This window comes from Oenanthe melanoleuca, chromosome 22 (assembly GCF_029582105.1).
Source record: "Oenanthe melanoleuca isolate GR-GAL-2019-014 chromosome 22, OMel1.0, whole genome shotgun sequence".
NCBI lineage: Eukaryota > Metazoa > Chordata > Aves > Passeriformes > Muscicapidae > Oenanthe > Oenanthe melanoleuca.
In genome coordinates, this window is record NC_079355.1 from 716,451 (window position 1) to 735,292 (window position 18,842).

General features: G+C 49.9%; 1 protein-coding gene across 1 annotated transcript in view; it reads right to left on the bottom strand.

Annotated features, from left to right (window-relative positions):
- Nucleotides 1-18,842, bottom strand: part of LOC130261928 (uncharacterized) — a 29,852-nt gene that overhangs the window by 4,512 nt on the left and 6,498 nt on the right. The window contains exons 6-25 of the mRNA XM_056508602.1: nt 17,984-18,087; nt 17,364-17,516; nt 17,033-17,143; nt 16,378-16,516; nt 15,094-15,557; nt 14,476-14,622; nt 14,142-14,252; nt 12,861-12,999; nt 11,945-12,048; nt 11,323-11,475; nt 10,992-11,102; nt 10,337-10,475; nt 9,051-9,514; nt 8,430-8,573; nt 8,096-8,206; nt 6,815-6,953; nt 5,901-6,004; nt 5,279-5,431; nt 4,948-5,058; nt 671-809 (exon numbers count right to left, since the gene is read on the bottom strand). Coding sequence (XP_056364577.1) covers nt 671-809; nt 4,948-5,058; nt 5,279-5,431; nt 5,901-6,004; nt 6,815-6,953; nt 8,096-8,206; nt 8,430-8,573; nt 9,051-9,514; nt 10,337-10,475; nt 10,992-11,102; nt 11,323-11,475; nt 11,945-12,048; nt 12,861-12,999; nt 14,142-14,252; nt 14,476-14,622; nt 15,094-15,557; nt 16,378-16,516; nt 17,033-17,143; nt 17,364-17,516; nt 17,984-18,087 — 3,240 coding nt within the window. The remainder of the gene's footprint in view (nt 1-670; nt 810-4,947; nt 5,059-5,278; nt 5,432-5,900; nt 6,005-6,814; nt 6,954-8,095; nt 8,207-8,429; nt 8,574-9,050; nt 9,515-10,336; nt 10,476-10,991; nt 11,103-11,322; nt 11,476-11,944; nt 12,049-12,860; nt 13,000-14,141; nt 14,253-14,475; nt 14,623-15,093; nt 15,558-16,377; nt 16,517-17,032; nt 17,144-17,363; nt 17,517-17,983; nt 18,088-18,842) is intronic.

Below are 18,842 nucleotides of genomic sequence, written 5' to 3' on the forward strand. Positions count from 1 at the left end.
ATTCTCTTGAAATCCCCATAGAGCACTGCCTCTGTGACTCAGCAAGGAATGCCCACAAAGGCGTGCTCTTGAAACCCTTTGGGATTTCCCGTGCAGAAATCAGGACTCTATTGCATTGGCTCGTGTGAGTCCTGAAGGCCGGGCATTACACGGTGAGGCTGCTGCCAGTTCATGGGCCCAGTCACATGGGCTGTGACATTCTGAAAGAATCCTACCAAGTGTAAGTCCTTTAAGTATGTAAGGATAAATCTACAGGGATCGAAGCCATTTGGCTTTGTGTTGTGAAGCCCAAGGCTTTGGTGGTCCTCTGGGTCAAGTCATCAGCAAGCTCTGTGCTGAAGGACAGTGGTTCTTAGAACGACAATTTTCCTTGACTGGAAATTTCAGGGGAGCATAGTGTGAGCTAAAACCCTCTGGGCCTGAATTTAAGCCCCATCAGCTTCCTGGAGGTGAGCTGTAAGGGTTTGTTTTGGGTCATTTATGGGGGCATGTGACCCCAGCCTCTTGCAGTCCTGATATGCAGAGGTGCCAAACCCTTTGGCAACTGCTGAAAGAAACCCTTGGTGTCCCTGGCTATTGAGGACGAAGAGCAGCAGTGGTGCCTTAGTCATGCCCCAGGAGACAAAAAGGGCAGGTCAGTAGCACTGAGAATTCCCATGCTTGCACTCACTGTGAACTTCGTAAGCCATGTAGGTGGTGAGTCCACTGCACATAGCGGTGATGTCTATTCCGTAATTCCTGAGGTTGTTGACCAATCCACTGGTGACAAAGGTGATCTTCTTGTGAGGCCTTCCAAAACCGAGCATGTTCTAAACATGAAAACCCAACATTCAGCAAGCTCAGTGTCAGGAGCTGGTTTCTGCTAGGCCTGTTCCTCAGGAATGATGACCCGTGGCGGGGCGTTTGAGTCCAACCTGCCTTTAGGGATGCCTTTTATTCCCCTGGGATCTGTGGAACCACTAGCAAGCCTTGTAGGCATCTCTAAAGGCAGAGGTCATTCTAAGGGAGTCAGGATGCACGGAGCCTGAGGGGAAGTGGCAGCGCAAGGAAAGCACTGAAGAGGAGATGTGGAGTGCGGCCGCTCAGTGGAGCCAGAGCTCCTTCCAAAGCATTTGCTCAGTCACTGCCCTGGCCCCTCAGAGGCACTCGGGCTGTCAGCTGGAAGGCCGGCAGGAGAAGTCTCTTCCTGCAGCCCATTCTAACCTGGACCCGAGAGAGAGCAGCAGCAAGCCCCGGCCGATACATTTGCTCTCCAACTATTTGCAGGAGCTGTTTAGAGCCCCTCTCTGTGACCCCTGGCTGCTCTAGTGGGACAGGTCTTTTCTAGCAGCTCTGGTGGGCTTTGTTTCAGATAAATTGCCGCTCTCTTGTCCTCCTGGAATGATTTGTGACCTGACTCACGTCTCTTGCTGCTTTCCTACTGTCTCCTCCCACGCCCTTGGCTTCCCTCTGCTCTCTAGCTCTTTCCTTAGCTAGGGCCACAAGCCTCCAGTTGTGGCTTATCCCATGAGTGTGGGGGAAGGCTTCAGGAATAGGGAGATGCTCTCTCATGCCCCAAAGGACAAGGGAGTCTGGCCAGGAGTAGCTGCGACAACAAGTTTGGAGCTGACCAATGCAGTTTGGTACTGAACAGCCTATGAAGAAGTCTGAGATCCACGCATTCCAAAAGGATTAAGGCTCCCTGAAAGGACTCCTCAGAGCAAGGCATTGTGCCAGCAAACTGCAGACATCCTCAACATCCTCAGAGAAAGTGGAGCTGGTGGAAGGACTAATGCAGCTCCTTTCTTCTTTAGGCAAAGCCTTCCTACCATAAATTTGCTATCTGCATTACTGTTTAGAGAAAGGAAAGTCTGCCACAAGAGACAACCTGATTCTCTCCAGAAAGAAAAAGCACATGGAGAAATGGCCCTATGATCTCCAGGGCCAGGAACCAGCTACTCCTTTGGAACCTTACCCTGCTCTCTTGTGCCAGGCGTGCAAGATTATCAAAGCTGGGCATCTCGCTTCTGTTCATGATGGAAATGTAGCAGGTGTTCTGTTGCGTGACTTTGGTTGCAATGACGCCCTGTGAAATGAAATTATTCAGCACTATCAATTCAGTATTTTCCAGCCTGCTAATGTTGGGATAAAGTCAGGATGGAAATCATAACAACTGCTGAGTTTTACTGGTCCATGTTTTGGACTCCAAATATTTGGAGTAAAGAAACAATCACCCCCTGTAGGCCAGATGTACGAGGAGACAGTTTCCTGATCTGATTTTTTCATTGAGAAACCTCACCGCCACTCACCGTGTTGTAGTTCAAGATGGTTTTCCAGGACCCGCCACCGCTCATTTGCTCAATGACTGCCACGCGCCATTGCCTGTTGATGGTCACAATTTGGGACTGGCCACCAATGATGACTTGCGTGTTGTTGAAGATACCGCCTGGAATCTGCTGAGACAAAAAAGCCAAGGGAAAGTAGACATTTCACCTTGGAAGGGTAATAACAATGATGTCCCCAAAGGTTTAGAAAAATCCCTGATACAATGGAAGAATTGCTGCCCCCCCAGGAAGTGCCAGCCCTGCCCTCAACATTTTCGAAGGGTCCCAGAATCAAGGCTGTGGTGTTGGGCAGAGGCCGTAAGAAATCTTTTCATGGATTCAGAGAATCCTTGCCACATCTAGCAGCTGTCATCTTGTGCCTTTAGACGTTGATTTGTGCAAGAGCCCTGGCCACAGTAAATTCATGCTCAAGGTCTTGAATGGAAACCACAGCCATTGCTCTTTTAATGCATCTGCAGCCTCCAGCAGGAAGCTCTCAATGAGGAGATGCCGAGCAAGTAGGGCATCAGAGTTGCCTCTAGCAGCAGCTCCGGAGTCCCCCATTTGGTCTAAGAAATTTGGTAGAGGCTAAGGAATTCTCACCTGTCCGTTGCCACTCCAATTGCCATTCCAAATGCCGCTGCCATTCCAAATGTTACCGCCATTCCAACCGCCGTTCCAACCGCCATTCCAGTTGATACCGCCATTCCAACCGCCGTTCCAATTGTTACCACTGTTCCAGCCGCCATTCCAACCGCCATTCCAGTTGTTGCCATTGTTCCAACCGCCATTCCAGTTGATACCGCCATTCCAGTTGATGCCGCCATTCCAATTGTTACCATTGTTCCAGCCGCCGTTCCAACCGCCATTCCAGTTGTTGCCGTTGTTCCAGCCGCCATTCCAGTTGTTACCGCCGTTCCAGCCACCATTCCAGCCACCATTCCAATTGTTGCCGCCATTCCAACCGCCATTCCAATTGCTGTTGCCATTCCAACCGCCATTCCAATTGCCATTCCAGTTGCCATTCCAGTTGCCATTGCCGTTGCCATTCCAGTTGCTATTCCAGTTGCCATTCCAATTGCCATAGCTATTGCAGTACTGAAGCTCCACAGCTCTCAGGACATCGAGGGTAATGCAGGATCCCAGAGTCTCCTGGGGTCCTTGGAAGGCTGGAAAAGAAAAGACAAAACCCCATCAGCCAATGTCTAAGACCGTGGCCACCTTTCTGCAGGAGAGCTGGTGTTGCTCAGAGCCAGCAAGGTTCTGAAGAAATGCTTTATTCGGAATGTTTGAGTTGTACGCAGGAGACATTCTCCTGGCATCACTGGCTCTGTGGCTCAGGAAGGGATGCCCACAAAGACGTGCTCTTGAAAACCCTTTGGGATTTCCTGTCCAGAAATTGGGGCTCTATTGCACTGGCTCCTGTAAGTCCCGATGGCTGGGCATTACACGGTGAGGCTGCTGCCAGTTCATGGGCCCAGTCACATGGGCTGTGATATTCTGAAAGACTCCTACCAAGTGTAGGTCATTAAAGCCCTGGGGAATTGGATTGTTGCCTCACGCAAAAACGACATGGATCAAAGCCACTTGATTTAGTGTTGTGAAGCACATGTGTTTGGGAGTTGCTTGGATAAACTCATTAGCAAGCTCTAACCTGAAGGACAGCAGTTCTTAGAATGACCGTTCTTCCTGAGCGGGCATAACTGGGGAGTTCTGTGCTGGCTGAAACATTTTGAGCCAAACTTTCATTCCCCTTAAGCTTTCTGACCAGGAGCTATAAGGGCTTGTTTTGGGACATTTATGGGGGCTATGACCCCAGCCTCTTGCAGTCCTGATCTGCAGAGGTGCTGACCCTTTTTTGCAACTGCTGAAAGAAACCCTTGATGTCCCTGGGTTTGGAGGTGGAACACCAGCAGTGGTGCCTTAGTCATGCCCCAGGAGACCAAAGGGCAGGTCAGTAGCACTGAGGATTCCCATGCTTGCACTCACTGTGAACTTCGTAAGCCATGTAGGTGGTGAGTCCACTGCACATAGCGGTGATGTCTATTCCGTAATTCCTGAGGTTGTTGACCAATCCTCTAGTGACAAAGGTGATCTTCCTGGTTGCTCTTCCAAGGCCGAGCAGGTTCTAAACATGAAAAACCAACATTCAGCAAGCTGAGTGTGGGAAGCTAGTTCCAGCTTAGGCTGTTCCTAGCTCTAAAATGATGACTCGTGGCTGGGTGTTTTAGTTCAGCCTTCCTTTAGGGACACCTCTTAATCGCCTGGAGGATGTGGAACCACCAGCAAGCCTTGAAGGCAGCTCCAAGGGCAGAGGTCGCTCTAATGGAGTCAAGGTGCAGGTATGCTGGATGGAAGTGGCAGTGCAAGGAAAGCACTGAAGAAGGCCACACAGAAAACAGGTTTGCCCAGCCAGCTGCAGACATTCTCAACATCCTCAGAGAAAGTCAGGGAGACAATAATGCAGCCCCTTTCTTCTTTTGGCAGAGCATTTCTCTAACAAGTTTCCCCTTGACATTACGGGTGAGAGAAAAGAAAATCTGCCACTAGAGACAACCTGATCCTCTGCAGAAAGAAAAAGCACATGGAGGAATGGCCCTATGATCTCCAGGGCCAGGAACCGGCTACTCCTTTGGAACCTTACCCTGCTCTCTTGTGCCAGGCGTGCCAGATTATCAAAGCGGGGCATCTCGCTTCTGTTCATGATGGAAATGTAGCAGGTGTTCTGTTGCGTGACTTTGGTTGCAATGACGCCCTGTGAAATGAAATTATTCAGCACTCACAATTCCGATTTTTCCAACTCTCAGGATTGGGATAAAGTCAGAATGGAAACCATAACAAATGCTGAGAGTTTATACCCTGCATTGTGGAATCCAAATGTTTGGAATAAGAAACAATCGCTGCCCATGGGCCAGCTGTACAAGGAGCCAGAATTCTTGGATGCTTTTGGAATCAGCCCCGTCCCTGCCACTCACCGTGTTGTAGTTCCAGATGGTTTTCCAGGACCCGCCGCCGCTCATTTGCTCAATGACTGCCACGCGCCATTGCCTGTTGAGGGTCACAAATTGGGACTGGCCACCAATGATGACTTGCGTGTTGTTGAAAATGCCGCCTGGAATCTGCTGAGTCTAAAAAGCCAAAGGAAAGAAGACATTTCACTTTTGAAGGGTAATAACAGTGATGTCCCCAGAGCTTTAGAAAAACCCCTGTGACAATGGAAGAATTGCTGCCCCCGGGAAGTGTTGGCACTGCTCACATAATCTTCCGAAGTACCCTGAGTCAATGCTCTGCTTTTGGGCAGGGGCCATAAGAATTCTTTTCATGGATTGAGGGAATCATTGCCACATCTGTCAGTTCTCATCTGGTGCCTTTAGACTTTGATGAGTGCAGGAGCACTGGCTACAGTAAATCCGTGCTCAAGGTCTTGAATGGAAACCTCCGCTCACCCATTGCTCTGTTTAAAGCATCTGCACTGTCAAGCAGGATGCTCTCAGGGAGGAGATGCCAGGCAAGAAGGGCATGAGGGTTGGCTTTGGGCAGCAGTTCTGGAGTCCCCCCGATTTTGTCCAAGAAATGCAAGGACTAAGGTTTTCTCACCGGGAAATTGACACTGCCATTGCCAATGCAGTACTGAAGCTCCACAGCTCTCAGGACATCGAGGGTAATGCAAGATCCCAGAGTCACCTGGGGTCCTTGGAAGGCTGGAAAAGAAAAGACAAAACCCCATGAGCCAAAGTCTAAGACCCGGGCTGCCTTTCTCCACGAGGGTGCTGGTGTTGCTCAGAGTCTGCCAGTTTCGGAAGATTTACTGAACTGGGATTGTTTGAGCTGTACAAGGGACAGATTCTCTTGAAATCCCCATAGAGCACTGCCTCTGTGACTCAGCAAGGAATGCCCACAAAGGCGTGCTCTTGAAACCCTTTGGGATTTCCCGTGCAGAAATCAGGACTCTATTGCATTGGCTCGTGTGAGTCCTGAAGGCCGGGCATTACACGGTGAGGCTGCTGCCAGTTCATGGGCCCAGTCACATGGGCTGTGACATTCTGAAAGAATCCTACCAAGTGTAAGTCCTTTAAGTATGTAAGGATAAATCTACAGGGATCGAAGCCATTTGGCTTTGTGTTGTGAAGCCCAAGGCTTTGGTGGTCCTCTGGGTCAAGTCATCAGCAAGCTCTGTGCTGAAGGACAGTGGTTCTTAGAACGACAATTTTCCTTGACTGGAAATTTCAGGGGAGCATAGTGTGAGCTAAAACCCTCTGGGCCTGAATTTAAGCCCCATCAGCTTCCTGGAGGTGAGCTGTAAGGGTTTGTTTTGGGTCATTTATGGGGGATGTGACCCCAGCCTCTTGCAGTCCTGATATGCAGAGGTGCCAAACCCTTTGGCAACTGCTGAAAGAAACCCTTGGTGTCCCTGGCTATTGAGGACGAAGAGCAGCAGTGGTGCCTTAGTCATGCCCCAGGAGACAAAAGGCCAGGTCAGTAGCACTGAGAATTCCCATGCTTGCACTCACTGTGAACTTCGTAAGCCATGTAGGTGGTGAGTCCACTGCACATAGCGGTGATGTCTATTCCGTAATTCCTGAGGTTGTTGACCAATCCACTGGTGACAAAGGTGATCTTCTTGTGAGGCCTTCCAAAACCGAGCATGTTCTAAACATGAAAACCCAACATTCAGCAAGCTCAGTGTCAGGAGCTGGTTTCTGCTAGGCCTGTTCCTCAGGAATGATGACCCGTGGCAGGGTGTTTGAGTCCAACCTGCCTTTAGGGATGCCTTTTATTCCCCTGGGATCTGTGGAACCACTAGCAAGCCTTGTAGGCATCTCTAAAGGCAGAGGTCATTCTAAGGGAGTCAAGGTGCACGGAGCCTGAGGGGAAGTGGCAGCGCAAGGAAAGCACTGAAGAGGAGATGTGGAGTGCGGCCGCTCAGTGGAGCCAGAGCTCCTTCCAAAGCATTTGCTCAGTCACTGCCCTGGCCCCTCAGAGGCACTCGGGCTGTCAGCTGGAAGGCCGGCAGGAGAAGTCTCTTCCTGCAGCCCATTCTAACCTGGACCCGAGAGAGAGCAGCAGCAAGCCCCGGCCGATACATTTGCTCTCCAACTATTTGCAGGAGCTGTTTAGAGCCCCTCTCTGTGACCCCTGGCTGCTCTAGTGGGACAGGTCTTTTCTAGCAGCTCTGGTGGGCTTTGTTTCAGATAAATTGCCGCTCTCTTGTCCTCCTGGAGTGATTTGTGACCTGACTCATGTCTCTTGCTGCTTTCCTACTGTCTCCTCCCACGCCCTTGGCTTCCCTCTGCTCTCTAGCTCTTTCCTTAGCTAGGGACACAAGCCTCCAGTTGTGGCTTATCCCATGAGTGTGGGGGAAGGCTTCAGGAATAGGCAGACGCTCTCTCATGCCCCAAAGGACAAGGGAGTCTGGCCAGGAGTAGCTGCGACAACAAGTTTGGAGCTGACCAATGCAGTTTGGTACTGAACAGCCTATGAAGAAGTCTGAGATCCACGCATTCCAAAAGGATTAAGGCCCCTGAAGGCCTCCTCAGAGCAAGGCATTGCCCAGCAAACTGCAGACATCCTCAACAACCTCAGAGAAAGTGGAGCTGGTGGAAGGACTAATGCAGCTCCTTTCTTCTTTAGGCAAAGCCTTCCTACCATAAATTTGCTATCTGCATTACTGTTTAGAGAAAGGAAAGTCTGCCACTAGAGACAACCTGATTCTCTCCAGAAAGAAAAAGCACATGGAGAAATGGCCCTATGATCTCCAGGGCCAGGAACCGGCTACTCCTTTGGAACCTTACCCTGCTCTCTTGTGCCAGGCGTGCCAAATTATCAAAGCTGGGCATCTCGCTTCTGTTCATGATGGAAATGTAGCAGGTGTTCTGTTGCGTGACTTTGGTTGCAATGACGCCCTGTGAAATGAAATTATTCAGCACTATCAATTCGGTATTTTCCAGCCTGCTAATGTTGGGATAAAGTCAGGATGGAAATCATAACAACTGCTGAGTTTTACTGGTCCATGTTTTGGACTCCAAATGTTTGGAATAAAGAAACAATCACCCCCTGTAGGCCAGATGTACGAGGAGACAGTTTCCTGATCTGATTTTTTCATTGAGAAACCTCACCGCCACTCACCGTGTTGTAGTTCAAGATGGTTTTCCAGGACCCGCCGCCGCTCATTTGCTCAATGACTGCCACGCGCCATTGCCTGTTGATGGTCACAATTTGGGACTGGCCACCAATGATGACTTGCGTGTTGTTGAAGATACCGCCTGGAATCTGCTGAGACAAAAAAGCCAAGGGAAAGTAGACATTTCACCTTGGAAGGGTAATAACAATGATGTCCCCAAAGGTTTAGAAAAATCCCTGATACAATGGAAGAATTGCTGCCCCCCCCAGGAAGTGCCAGCCCTGCCCTCAACATTTTCCAAGGACCCAGAATCAAGGCTGTGGTGTTGGGCAGAGGCCGTAAGAAATCTTTTCATGGATTCAGAGAATCATTGTCACATCTAGCAGCTGTCATCTTGTGCCTTTAGACGTTGATTTGTGCAAGAGCCCTGGCCACAGTAAATTCATGCTCAAGGTCTTGAATGGAAACCACAGCCATTGCTCTTTTAATGCATCTGCAGCCTCCAGCAGGAAGCTCTCAATGAGGAGATGCCAAGGAAGTAGGGCATCAGAGTTGCCTCTAGCAGCAGCAACTCCGGAGTCCCCCATTTGGTCTAAGAAATTTGGTAGAGGCTAAGGAATTCTCACCTGTCCGTTGCCACTCCAATTGCCATTCCAAATGCCGCTGCCATTCCAAATGTTACCGCCATTCCAACCGCCGTTCCAACCGCCATTCCAGTTGATACCGCCATTCCAGTTGATGCCGCCATTCCAATTGTTACCATTGTTCCAGCCGCCGTTCCAACCGCCATTCCAGTTGTTGCCGTTGTTCCAGCCGCCATTCCAGTTGTTACCGCCGTTCCAGCCACCATTCCAGCCACCATTCCAATTGTTGCCGCCATTCCAACCGCCATTCCAATTGCTGTTGCCATTCCAACCGCCATTCCAATTGCCATTCCAGTTGCCATTCCAGTTGCCATTGCCGTTGCCATTCCAGTTGCCATTCCAATTGCCATTCCAATTGCCATAGCTATTGCAGTACTGAAGCTCCACAGCTCTCAGGACATCGAGGGTAATGCAGGATCCCAGAGTCTCCTGGGGTCCTTGGAAGGCTGGAAAAGAAAAGACAAAACCCCATGAGCCAATGTCTAAGACCGTGGCCACCTTTCTGCAGGAGGGAGCTGGTGTTGCTCAGAGCCAGCAAGGTTCTGAAGAAATGCTTTATTCGGAATGTTTGAGTTGTACGCAGGAGACATTCTCCTGGCATCACTGGCTCTGTGGCTCAGGAAGGGATGCCCACAAAGACGTGCTCTTGAAAACCCTTTGGGATTTCCTGTCCAGAAATTGGGGCTCTATTGCACTGGCTCCTGTAAGTCCCGATGGCTGGGCATTACACGGTGAGGCTGCTGCCAGTTCATGGGCCCAGTCACATGGGCTGTGATATTCTGAAAGACTCCTACCAAGTGTAGGTCATTAAAGCCCTGGGGAATTGGATTGTTGCCTCACGCAAAAAACTACATGGATCAAAGCCACTTGATTTAGTGTTGTGAAGCACATGTGTTTGGGAGTTGCTTGGATAAACTCATTAGCAAGCTCTAACCTGAAGGACAGCAGTTCTTAGAATGACCGTTCTTCCTGAGCGGGCATAACTGGGGAGTTCTGTGCTGGCTGAAACATTTTGAGCCAAACTTTCATTCCCCTTAAGCTTTCTGACCAGGAGCTATAAGGGCTTGTTTTGGGACATTTATGGAGGCTGTGACCCCAGCCTCCTGCAGTCCTGATCTGCAGAGGTGCCAAACCTTTGTGCAACTATTGAAAGAAATCCTTGGTGTCCCTGGGTTTGGAGGTGGAAGAGCAGCAGTGGTGCCTTAGTCATGCCCCAGGAGACAAAAGGGCAGGTGAGTAGCACTGAGAATTCCCATGCTTGCACTCACTGTGAACTTCGTAAGCCATGTAGGTGGTGAGTCCACTGCACATAGCGGTGATGTCTATTCCGTAATTCCTGAGGTTGTTGACCAATCCTCTAGTGACAAAGGTGATCTTCCTGGTTGCTCTTCCAAGGCCGAGCAGGTTCTAAACATGAAAAACCAACATTCAGCAAGCTGAGTGTGGGAAGGTAGTTCCAGCTTAGGCTGTTCCTAGCTCTAAAATGATGACTCGTGGCTGGGTGTTTTAGTTCAGCCTTCCTTTAGGGACACCTCTTAATCGCCTGGAGGATGTGGAACCACCAGCAAGCCTTGAAGGCAGCTCCAAGGGCAGAGGTCGCTCTAATGGAGTCAAGGTACAGGTATGCTGGATGGAAGTGGCAGTGCAAGGAAAGCACTGAAGAAGGCCACACAGAAAACAGGTTTGCCCAGCCAGCTGCAGACATTCTCAACATCCTCAGAGAAAGTCGGGGAGACAATAACACAGCCCATTTCTTCTTTTGGTAAAGCATTTCTCTAACAAGATTCCACTCCATATTAACGGTTAGCGAAAAGAAAATCTGCCACTAGAGACAACCTGATCCTCTGCAGAAAGAAAAAGCACATGGAGGAATGGCCCTATGATCTCCAGGGTCTTGAACCGGCTAATCCTTTGGAACCTTACCCTGCTCTCTTGTGCCAGGCGTGCCAGATTATCAAAGCGGGGCATCTCGCTTCTGTTCATGATGGAAATGTAGCAGGTGTTCTGTTGCGTGACTTTGGTTGCAATGACGCCCTGTGAAATGAAATTATTCAGCACTCACAATTCCGATTTTTCCAACTCTCAGGATTGGGATAAAGTCAGAATGGAAACCATAACAAATGCTGAGAGTTTATACCCTGCATTGTGGAATCCAAATGTTTGGAATAAGAAACAATCGCTGCCCATGGGCCGGCTGTACAAGGAGCCAGAATTCTTGGATGCTTTTGGAATCAGCCCCGTCCCTGCCACTCACCGTGTTGTAGTTCCAGATGGTTTTCCAGGACCCGCCGCCGCTCATTTGCTCAATGACTGCCACGCGCCATTGCCTGTTGAGGGTCACAAATTGGGACTGGCCACCAATGATGACTTGCGTGTTGTTGAAAATGCCGCCTGGAATCTGCTGAGTCTAAAAAGCCAAAGGAAAGAAGACATTTCACTTTTGAAGGGTAATAACAGTGATGTCCCCAGAGCTTTAGAAAAATCCCTGTGACAATGGAAGAATTGCTGCCCCCGGGAAGTGTTGGCACTGCTCACATAATCTTCCGAAGTACCCTGAGTCAATGCTCTGCTTTTGGGCAGGGGCCATAAGAATTCTTTTCATGGATTGAGGGAATCATTGCCACATCTGTCAGTTCTCATCTGGTGCCTTTAGACTTTGATGAGCGCAGGAGCACTGGCTACAGTAAATCCGTGCTCAAGGTCTTGAATGGAAACCTCCGCTCACCCATTGCTCTGTTTAAAGCATCTGCACTGTCAAGCAGGATGCTCTCAGGGAGGAGATGCCAGGCAAGAAGGGCATGAGGGTTGGCTTTGGGCAGCAGTTCTGGAGTCCCCCCGATTTTGTCCAAGAAATGCAAGGACTAAGGTTTTCTCACCGGGAAATTGACACTGCCATTGCCAATGCAGTACTGAAGCTCCACAGCTCTCAGGACATCGAGGGTAATGCAAGATCCCAGAGTCACCTGGGGTCCTTGGAAGGCTGGAAAAGAAAAGACAAAACCCCATGAGCCAAAGTCTAAGACCCGGGCTGCCTTTCTCCACGAGGGTGCTGGTGTTGCTCAGAGTCTGCCAGTTTCGGAAGATTTACTGAACTGGGATTGTTTGAGCTGTACAAGGGACAGATTCTCTTGAAATCCCCATAGAGCACTGCCTCTGTGACTCAGCAAGGAATGCCCACAAAGGCGTGCTCTTGAAACCCTTTGGGATTTCCCGTGCAGAAATCAGGACTCTATTGCATTGGCTCGTGTGAGTCCTGAAGGCCGGGCATTACACGGTGAGGCTGCTGCCAGTTCATGGGCCCAGTCACATGGGCTGTGACATTCTGAAAGAATCCTACCAAGTGTAAGTCCTTTAAGTATGTAAGGATAAATCTACAGGGATCGAAGCCATTTGGCTTTGTGTTGTGAAGCCCAAGGCTTTGGTGGTCCTCTGGGTCAAGTCATCAGCAAGCTCTGTGCTGAAGGACAGTGGTTCTTAGAACGACAATTTTCCTTGACTGGAAATTTCAGGGGAGCATAGTGTGAACTAAAACCCTCTGGGCCTGAATTTAAGCCCCATCAGCTTCCTGGAGGTGAGCTGTAAGGGTTTGTTTTGGGTCATTTATGGGGGATGTGACCCCAGCCTCTTGCAGTCCTGATCTGCAGAGGTGCCAAACCCTTTTTGGCAACTGCTGAAAGAAACCCTTGGTGTCCCTGGCTATTGAGGACGAAGAGCAGCAGTGGTGCCTTAGTCATGCCCCAGGAGACAAAAGGCCAGGTCAGTAGCACTGAGAATTCCCATGCTTGCACTCACTGTGAACTTCGTAAGCCATGTAGGTGGTGAGTCCACTGCACATAGCGGTGATGTCTATTCCGTAATTCCTGAGGTTGTTGACCAATCCACTGGTGACAAAGGTGATCTTCTTGTGAGGCCTTCCAAAACCGAGCATGTTCTAAACATGAAAACCCAACATTCAGCAAGCTCAGTGTCAGGAGCTGGTTTCTGCTAGGCCTGTTCCTCAGGAATGATGACCCGTGGCAGGGTGTTTGAGTCCAACCTGCCTTTAGGGATGCCTTTTATTCCCCTGGGATCTGTGGAACCACTAGCAAGCCTTGTAGGCATCTCTAAAGGCAGAGGTCATTCTAAGGGAGTCAAGGTGCACGGAGCCTGAGGGGAAGTGGCAGCGCAAGGAAAGCACTGAAGAGGAGATGTGGAGTGCGGCCGCTCAGTGGAGCCAGAGCTCCTTCCAAAGCATTTGCTCAGTCACTGCCCTGGCCCCTCAGAGGCACTCGGGCTGTCAGCTGGAAGGCCGGCAGGAGAAGTCTCTTCCTGCAGCCCATTCTAACCTGGACCCGAGAGAGAGCAGCAGCAAGCCCCGGCCGATACATTTGCTCTCCAACTATTTGCAGGAGCTGTTTAGAGCCCCTCTCTGTGACCCCTGGCTGCTCTAGTGGGACAGGTCTTTTCTAGCAGCTCTGGTGGGCTTTGTTTCAGATAAATTGCCGCTCTCTTGTCCTCCTGGAGTGATTTGTGACCTGACTCACGTCTCTTGCTGCTTTCCTACTGTCTCCTCCCACGCCCTTGGCTTCCCTCTGCTCTCTAGCTCTTTCCTTAGCTAGGGACACAAGCCTCCAGTTGTGGCTTATCCCATGAGTGTGGGGGAAGGCTTCAGGAATAGGGAGACGCTCTCTCATGCCCCAAAGGACAAGGGAGTCTGGCCAGGAGTAGCTGCGACAACAAGTTTGGAGCTGACCAATGCAGTTTGGTACTGAACAGCCTATGAAGAAGTCTGAGATCCACGCATTCCAAAAGGATTAAGGCCCCTGAAGGCCTCCTCAGAGCAAGGCATTGCCCAGCAAACTGCAGACATCCTCAACATCCTCAGAGAAAGTGGAGCTGGTGGAAGGACTAATGCAGCTCCTTTCTTCTTTAGGCAAAGCCTTCCTACCATAAATTTGCTATCTGCATTACTGTTTAGAGAAAGGAAAGTCTGCCACAAGAGACAACCTGATTCTCTCCAGAAAGAAAAAGCACATGGAGAAATGGCCCTATGATCTCCAGGGCCAGGAACCGGCTACTCCTTTGGAACCTTACCCTGCTCTCTTGTGCCAGGCGTGCCAGATTATCAAAGCTGGGCATCTCGCTTCTGTTCATGATGGAAATGTAGCAGGTGTTCTGTTGCGTGACTTTGGTTGCAATGACGCCCTGTGAAATGAAATTATTCAGCACTATCAATTCAGTATTTTCCAGCCTGCTAATGTTGGGATAAAGTCAGGATGGAAATCATAACAACTGCTGAGTTTTCCTGGTCCATGTTTTGGACTCCAAATGTTTGGAATAAAGAAACAATCACCCCCTGTAGGCCAGATGTACGAGGAGACAGTTTCCTGATCTGATTTTTTCATTGAGAAACCTCACCGCCACTCACCGTGTTGTAGTTCAAGATGGTTTTCCAGGACCCGCCGCCGCTCATTTGCTCAATGACTGCCACGCGCCATTGCCTGTTGATGGTCACAATTTGGGACTGGCCACCAATGATGACTTGTGTGTTGTTGAAGATACCGCCTGGAATCTGCTGAGAAAAAAAAGCCAAGGGAAAGTAGACATTTCACCTTGGAAGGGTAATAACAATGATGTCCCCAAAGGTTTAGAAAAATCCCTGATACAATGGAAGAATTGCTGCCCCCCCAGGAAGTGCCAGCCCTGCCCTCAACATTTTCGAAGGGTCCCAGAATCAAGGCTGTGGTGTTGGGCAGAGGCCGTAAGAAATCTTTTCATGGATTCAGAGAATCCTTGCCACATCTAGCAGCTGTCATCTTGTGCCTTTAGACGTTGATTTGTGCAAGAGCCCTGGCCACAGTAAATTCATGCTCAAGGTCTTGAATGGAAACCACAGCCATTGCTCTTTTAATGCATCTGCAGCCTCCAGCAGGAAGCTCTCAATGAGGAGATGCCGAGCAAGTAGGGCATCAGAGTTGCCTCTAGCAGCAGCTCCGGAGTCCCCCATTTGGTCTAAGAAATTTGGTAGAGGCTAAGGAATTCTCACCTGTCCGTTGCCACTCCAATTGCCATTCCAAATGCCGCTGCCATTCCAAATGTTACCGCCATTCCAACCGCCGTTCCAACCGCCATTCCAGTTGATACCGCCATTCCAGTTGATGCCGCCATTCCAATTGTTACCATTGTTCCAGCCGCCGTTCCAACCGCCATTCCAGTTGTTGCCGTTGTTCCAGCCGCCATTCCAGTTGTTACCGCCGTTCCAGCCACCATTCCAGCCACCATTCCAATTGTTGCCGCCATTCCAACCGCCATTCCAATTGCTGTTGCCATTCCAACCGCCATTCCAATTGCCATTCCAGTTGCCATTCCAGTTGCCATTGCCGTTGCCATTCCAGTTGCCATTCCAGTTGCCATTCCAATTGCCATAGCTATTGCAGTACTGAAGCTCCACAGCTCTCAGGACATCGAGGGTAATGCAGGATCCCAGAGTCTCCTGGGGTCCTTGGAAGGCTGGAAAAGAAAACACAAAACCCCATGAGCCAATGTCTAAGACCGTGGCCACCTTTCTGCAGGAGAGCTGGTGTTGCTCAGAGCCAGCAAGGTTCTGAAGAAATGCTTTATTCGGAATGTTTGAGTTGTACGCAGGAGACATTCTCCTGGCATCACTGGCTCTGTGGCTCAGGAAGGGATGCCCACAAAGACGTGCTCTTGAAAACCCTTTGGGATTTCCTGTCCAGAAATTGGGGCTCTATTGCACTGGCTCCTGTAAGTCCCGATGGCTGGGCATTACACGGTGAGGCTGCTGCCAGTTCATGGGCCCAGTCACATGGGCTGTGATATTTTGAAAGACTCCTACCAAGTGTAGGTCATTAAAGCCCTGGGGAATTGGATTGTTGCCTCACGCAAAAACGACAGGGATCAAAGCCACTTGATTTAGTGTTGTGAAGCACATGTGTTTGGGAGTTGCTTGGATAAACTCATTAGCAAGCTCTAACCTGAAGGACAGCAGTTCTTAGAATGACCGTTCGTCCTGAGCGGGCATAACTGGGGAGTTCTGTGCTGGCTGAAACATTTTGAGCCAAACTTTCATTCCCCTTAAGCTTTCTGACCAGGAGCTATAAGGGCTTGTTTTGGGACATTTATGGGGGCTATGACCCCAGCCTCTTGCAGTCCTGATCTGCAGAGGTGCCAAACCCTTTGTGCAACTGCTGAAAGAAATCCTTGGTGTCCCTGGGTTTGGAGGTGGAAGAGCAGCAGTGGTGCCTTAGTCATGCCCCAGGAGACCAAAGGGCAGGTCAGTAGCACTGAGGATTCCCATGCTTGCACTCACTGTGAACTTCGTAAGCCATGTAGGTGGTGAGTCCACTGCACATAGCGGTGATGTCTATTCCATAATTCCTGAGGTTGTTGACCAATCCTCTAGTGACAAAGGTGATCTTCCTGGTTGCTCTTCCAAGGCCGAGCAGGTTCTAAACATGAAAAACCAACATTCAGCAAGCTGAGTGTGGGAAGCTAGTTCCAGCTTAGGCTGTTCCTAGCTCTAAAATGATGACTCGTGGCTGGGTGTTTTAGTTCAGCCTTCCTTTAGGGACACCTCTTAATCGCCTGGAGGATGTGGAACCACCAGCAAGCCTTGAAGGCAGCTCCAAGGGCAGAGGTCACTCTAATGGAGTCAAGGTGCAGGTATGCTGGATGGAAGTGGCAGTGCAAGGAAAGCACTGAAGAAGGCCACACAGAAAACAGGTTTGCCCAGCCAGCTGCAGACATTCTCAACATCCTCAGAGAAAGTCGGGGAGACAATAATGCAGCCCCTTTCTTCTTTTGGTAAAGCATTTCTCTAACAAGATTCCACTCCATATTAACGGTTAGCGAAAAGAAAATCTGCCACTAGAGATAACCTGATCCTCTGCAGAAGGAAAAAGCACATGGAGGAATGGCCCTATGATCTCCAGGGCCAGGAACCGGCTACTCCTTTGGAACCTTACCCTGCTCTCTTGTGCCAGGCGTGCCAGATTATCAAAGCGGGGCATCTCGCTTCTGTTCATGATGGAAATGTAGCAGGTGTTCTGTTGCGTGACTTTGGTTGCAATGACGCCCTGTGAAATGAAATTATTCAGCACTCACAATTCCGATTTTTCCAACTCTCAGGATTGGGATAAAGTCAGAATGGAAACCATAACAAATGCTGAGAGTTTATACCCTGCATTGTGGAATCCAAATGTTTGGAATAAGAAACAATCGCTGCCCATGGGCCAGCTGTACAAGGAGCCAGAATTCTTGGATGCTTTTGGAATCAGCCCCGTCCCTGCCACTCACCGTGTTGTAGTTCCAGATGGTTTTCCAGGACCCGCCGCCGCTCATTTGCTCAATGACTGCCACGCGCCATTGCCTGTTGAGGGTCACAAATTGGGACTGGCCACCAATGATGACTTGCGTGTTGTTGAAAATGCCGCCTGGAATCTGCTGAGTCTAAAAAGCCAAAGGAAAGAAGACATTTCACTTTTGAAGGGTAATAACAGTGATGTCCCCAGAGCTTTAGAAAAACCCCTGTGACAATGGAAGAATTGCTGCCCCCGGGAAGTGTTGGCCTGCTCACATAATCTTCCGAAGTACCCTGAGTCAATGCTCTGCTTTTGGGCAGGGGCCATAAGAATTCTTTTCATGGATTGAGGGATCATTGCCACATCTGTCAGTTCTCATCTGGTGCCTTTAGACTTTGATGAGCGCAGGAGCACTGGCTACAGTAAATCCGTGCTCAAGGTCTTGAATGGAAACCTCCGCTCACCCATTGCTCTGTTTAAAGCATCTGCACTGTCAAGCAGGATGCTCTCAGGGAGGAGATGCCAGGCAAGAAGGGCATGAGGGTTGGCTTTGGGCAGCAGTTCTGGAGTCCCCCCGATTTTGTCCAAGAAATGCAAGGACTAAGGTTTTCTCACCGGGAAATTGACACTGCCATTGCCAATGCAGTACTGAAGCTCCACAGCTCTCAGGACATCGAGGGTAATGCAAGATCCCAGAGTCACCTGGGGTCCTTGGAAGGCTGGAAAAGAAAAGACAAAACCCCATGAGCCAAAGTCTAAGACCCGGGCTGCCTTTCTCCACGAGGGTGCTGGTGTTGCTCAGAGTCTGCCAGTTTCGGAAGATTTACTGAACTGGGATTGTTTGAGCTGTACAAGGGACAGATTCTCTTGAAATCCCCATAGAGCACTGCCTCTGTGACTCAGCAAGGAATGCCCACAAAGGCGTGCTCTTGAAACCCTTTGGGATTTCCCGTGCAGAAATCAGGACTCTATTGCATTGGCTCGTGTGAGTCCTGAAGGCCGGGCATTACACGGTGAGGCTGCTGCCAGTTCATGGGCCCAGTCACATGGGCTGTGACATTCTGAAAGAATCCTACCAAGTGTAAGTCCTTTAAGTATGTAAGGATAAATCTACAGGGATCGAAGCCATTTGGCTTTGTGTTGTGAAGCCCAAGGCTTTGGTGGTCTCCTGGGTCAAGTCATCAGCAAGCTCTGTGCTGAAGGACAGTGGTTCTTAGAACGACAATTTTCCTTGACTGGAAATTTCAGGGGAGCATAGTGTGAACTAAAACCCTCTGGGCCTGAATTTAAGCCCCATCAGCTTCCTGGAGGTGAGCTGTAAGGGTTTGTTTTGGGTCATTTATGGGGCATGTGACCCCAGCCTCTTGCAGTCCTGATCTGCAGAGGTGCCAAACCCTTTGGCAACTGCTGAAAGAAACCCTTGGTGTCCCTGGCTATTGAGGACGAAGAGCAGCAGTGGTGCCTTAGTCATGCC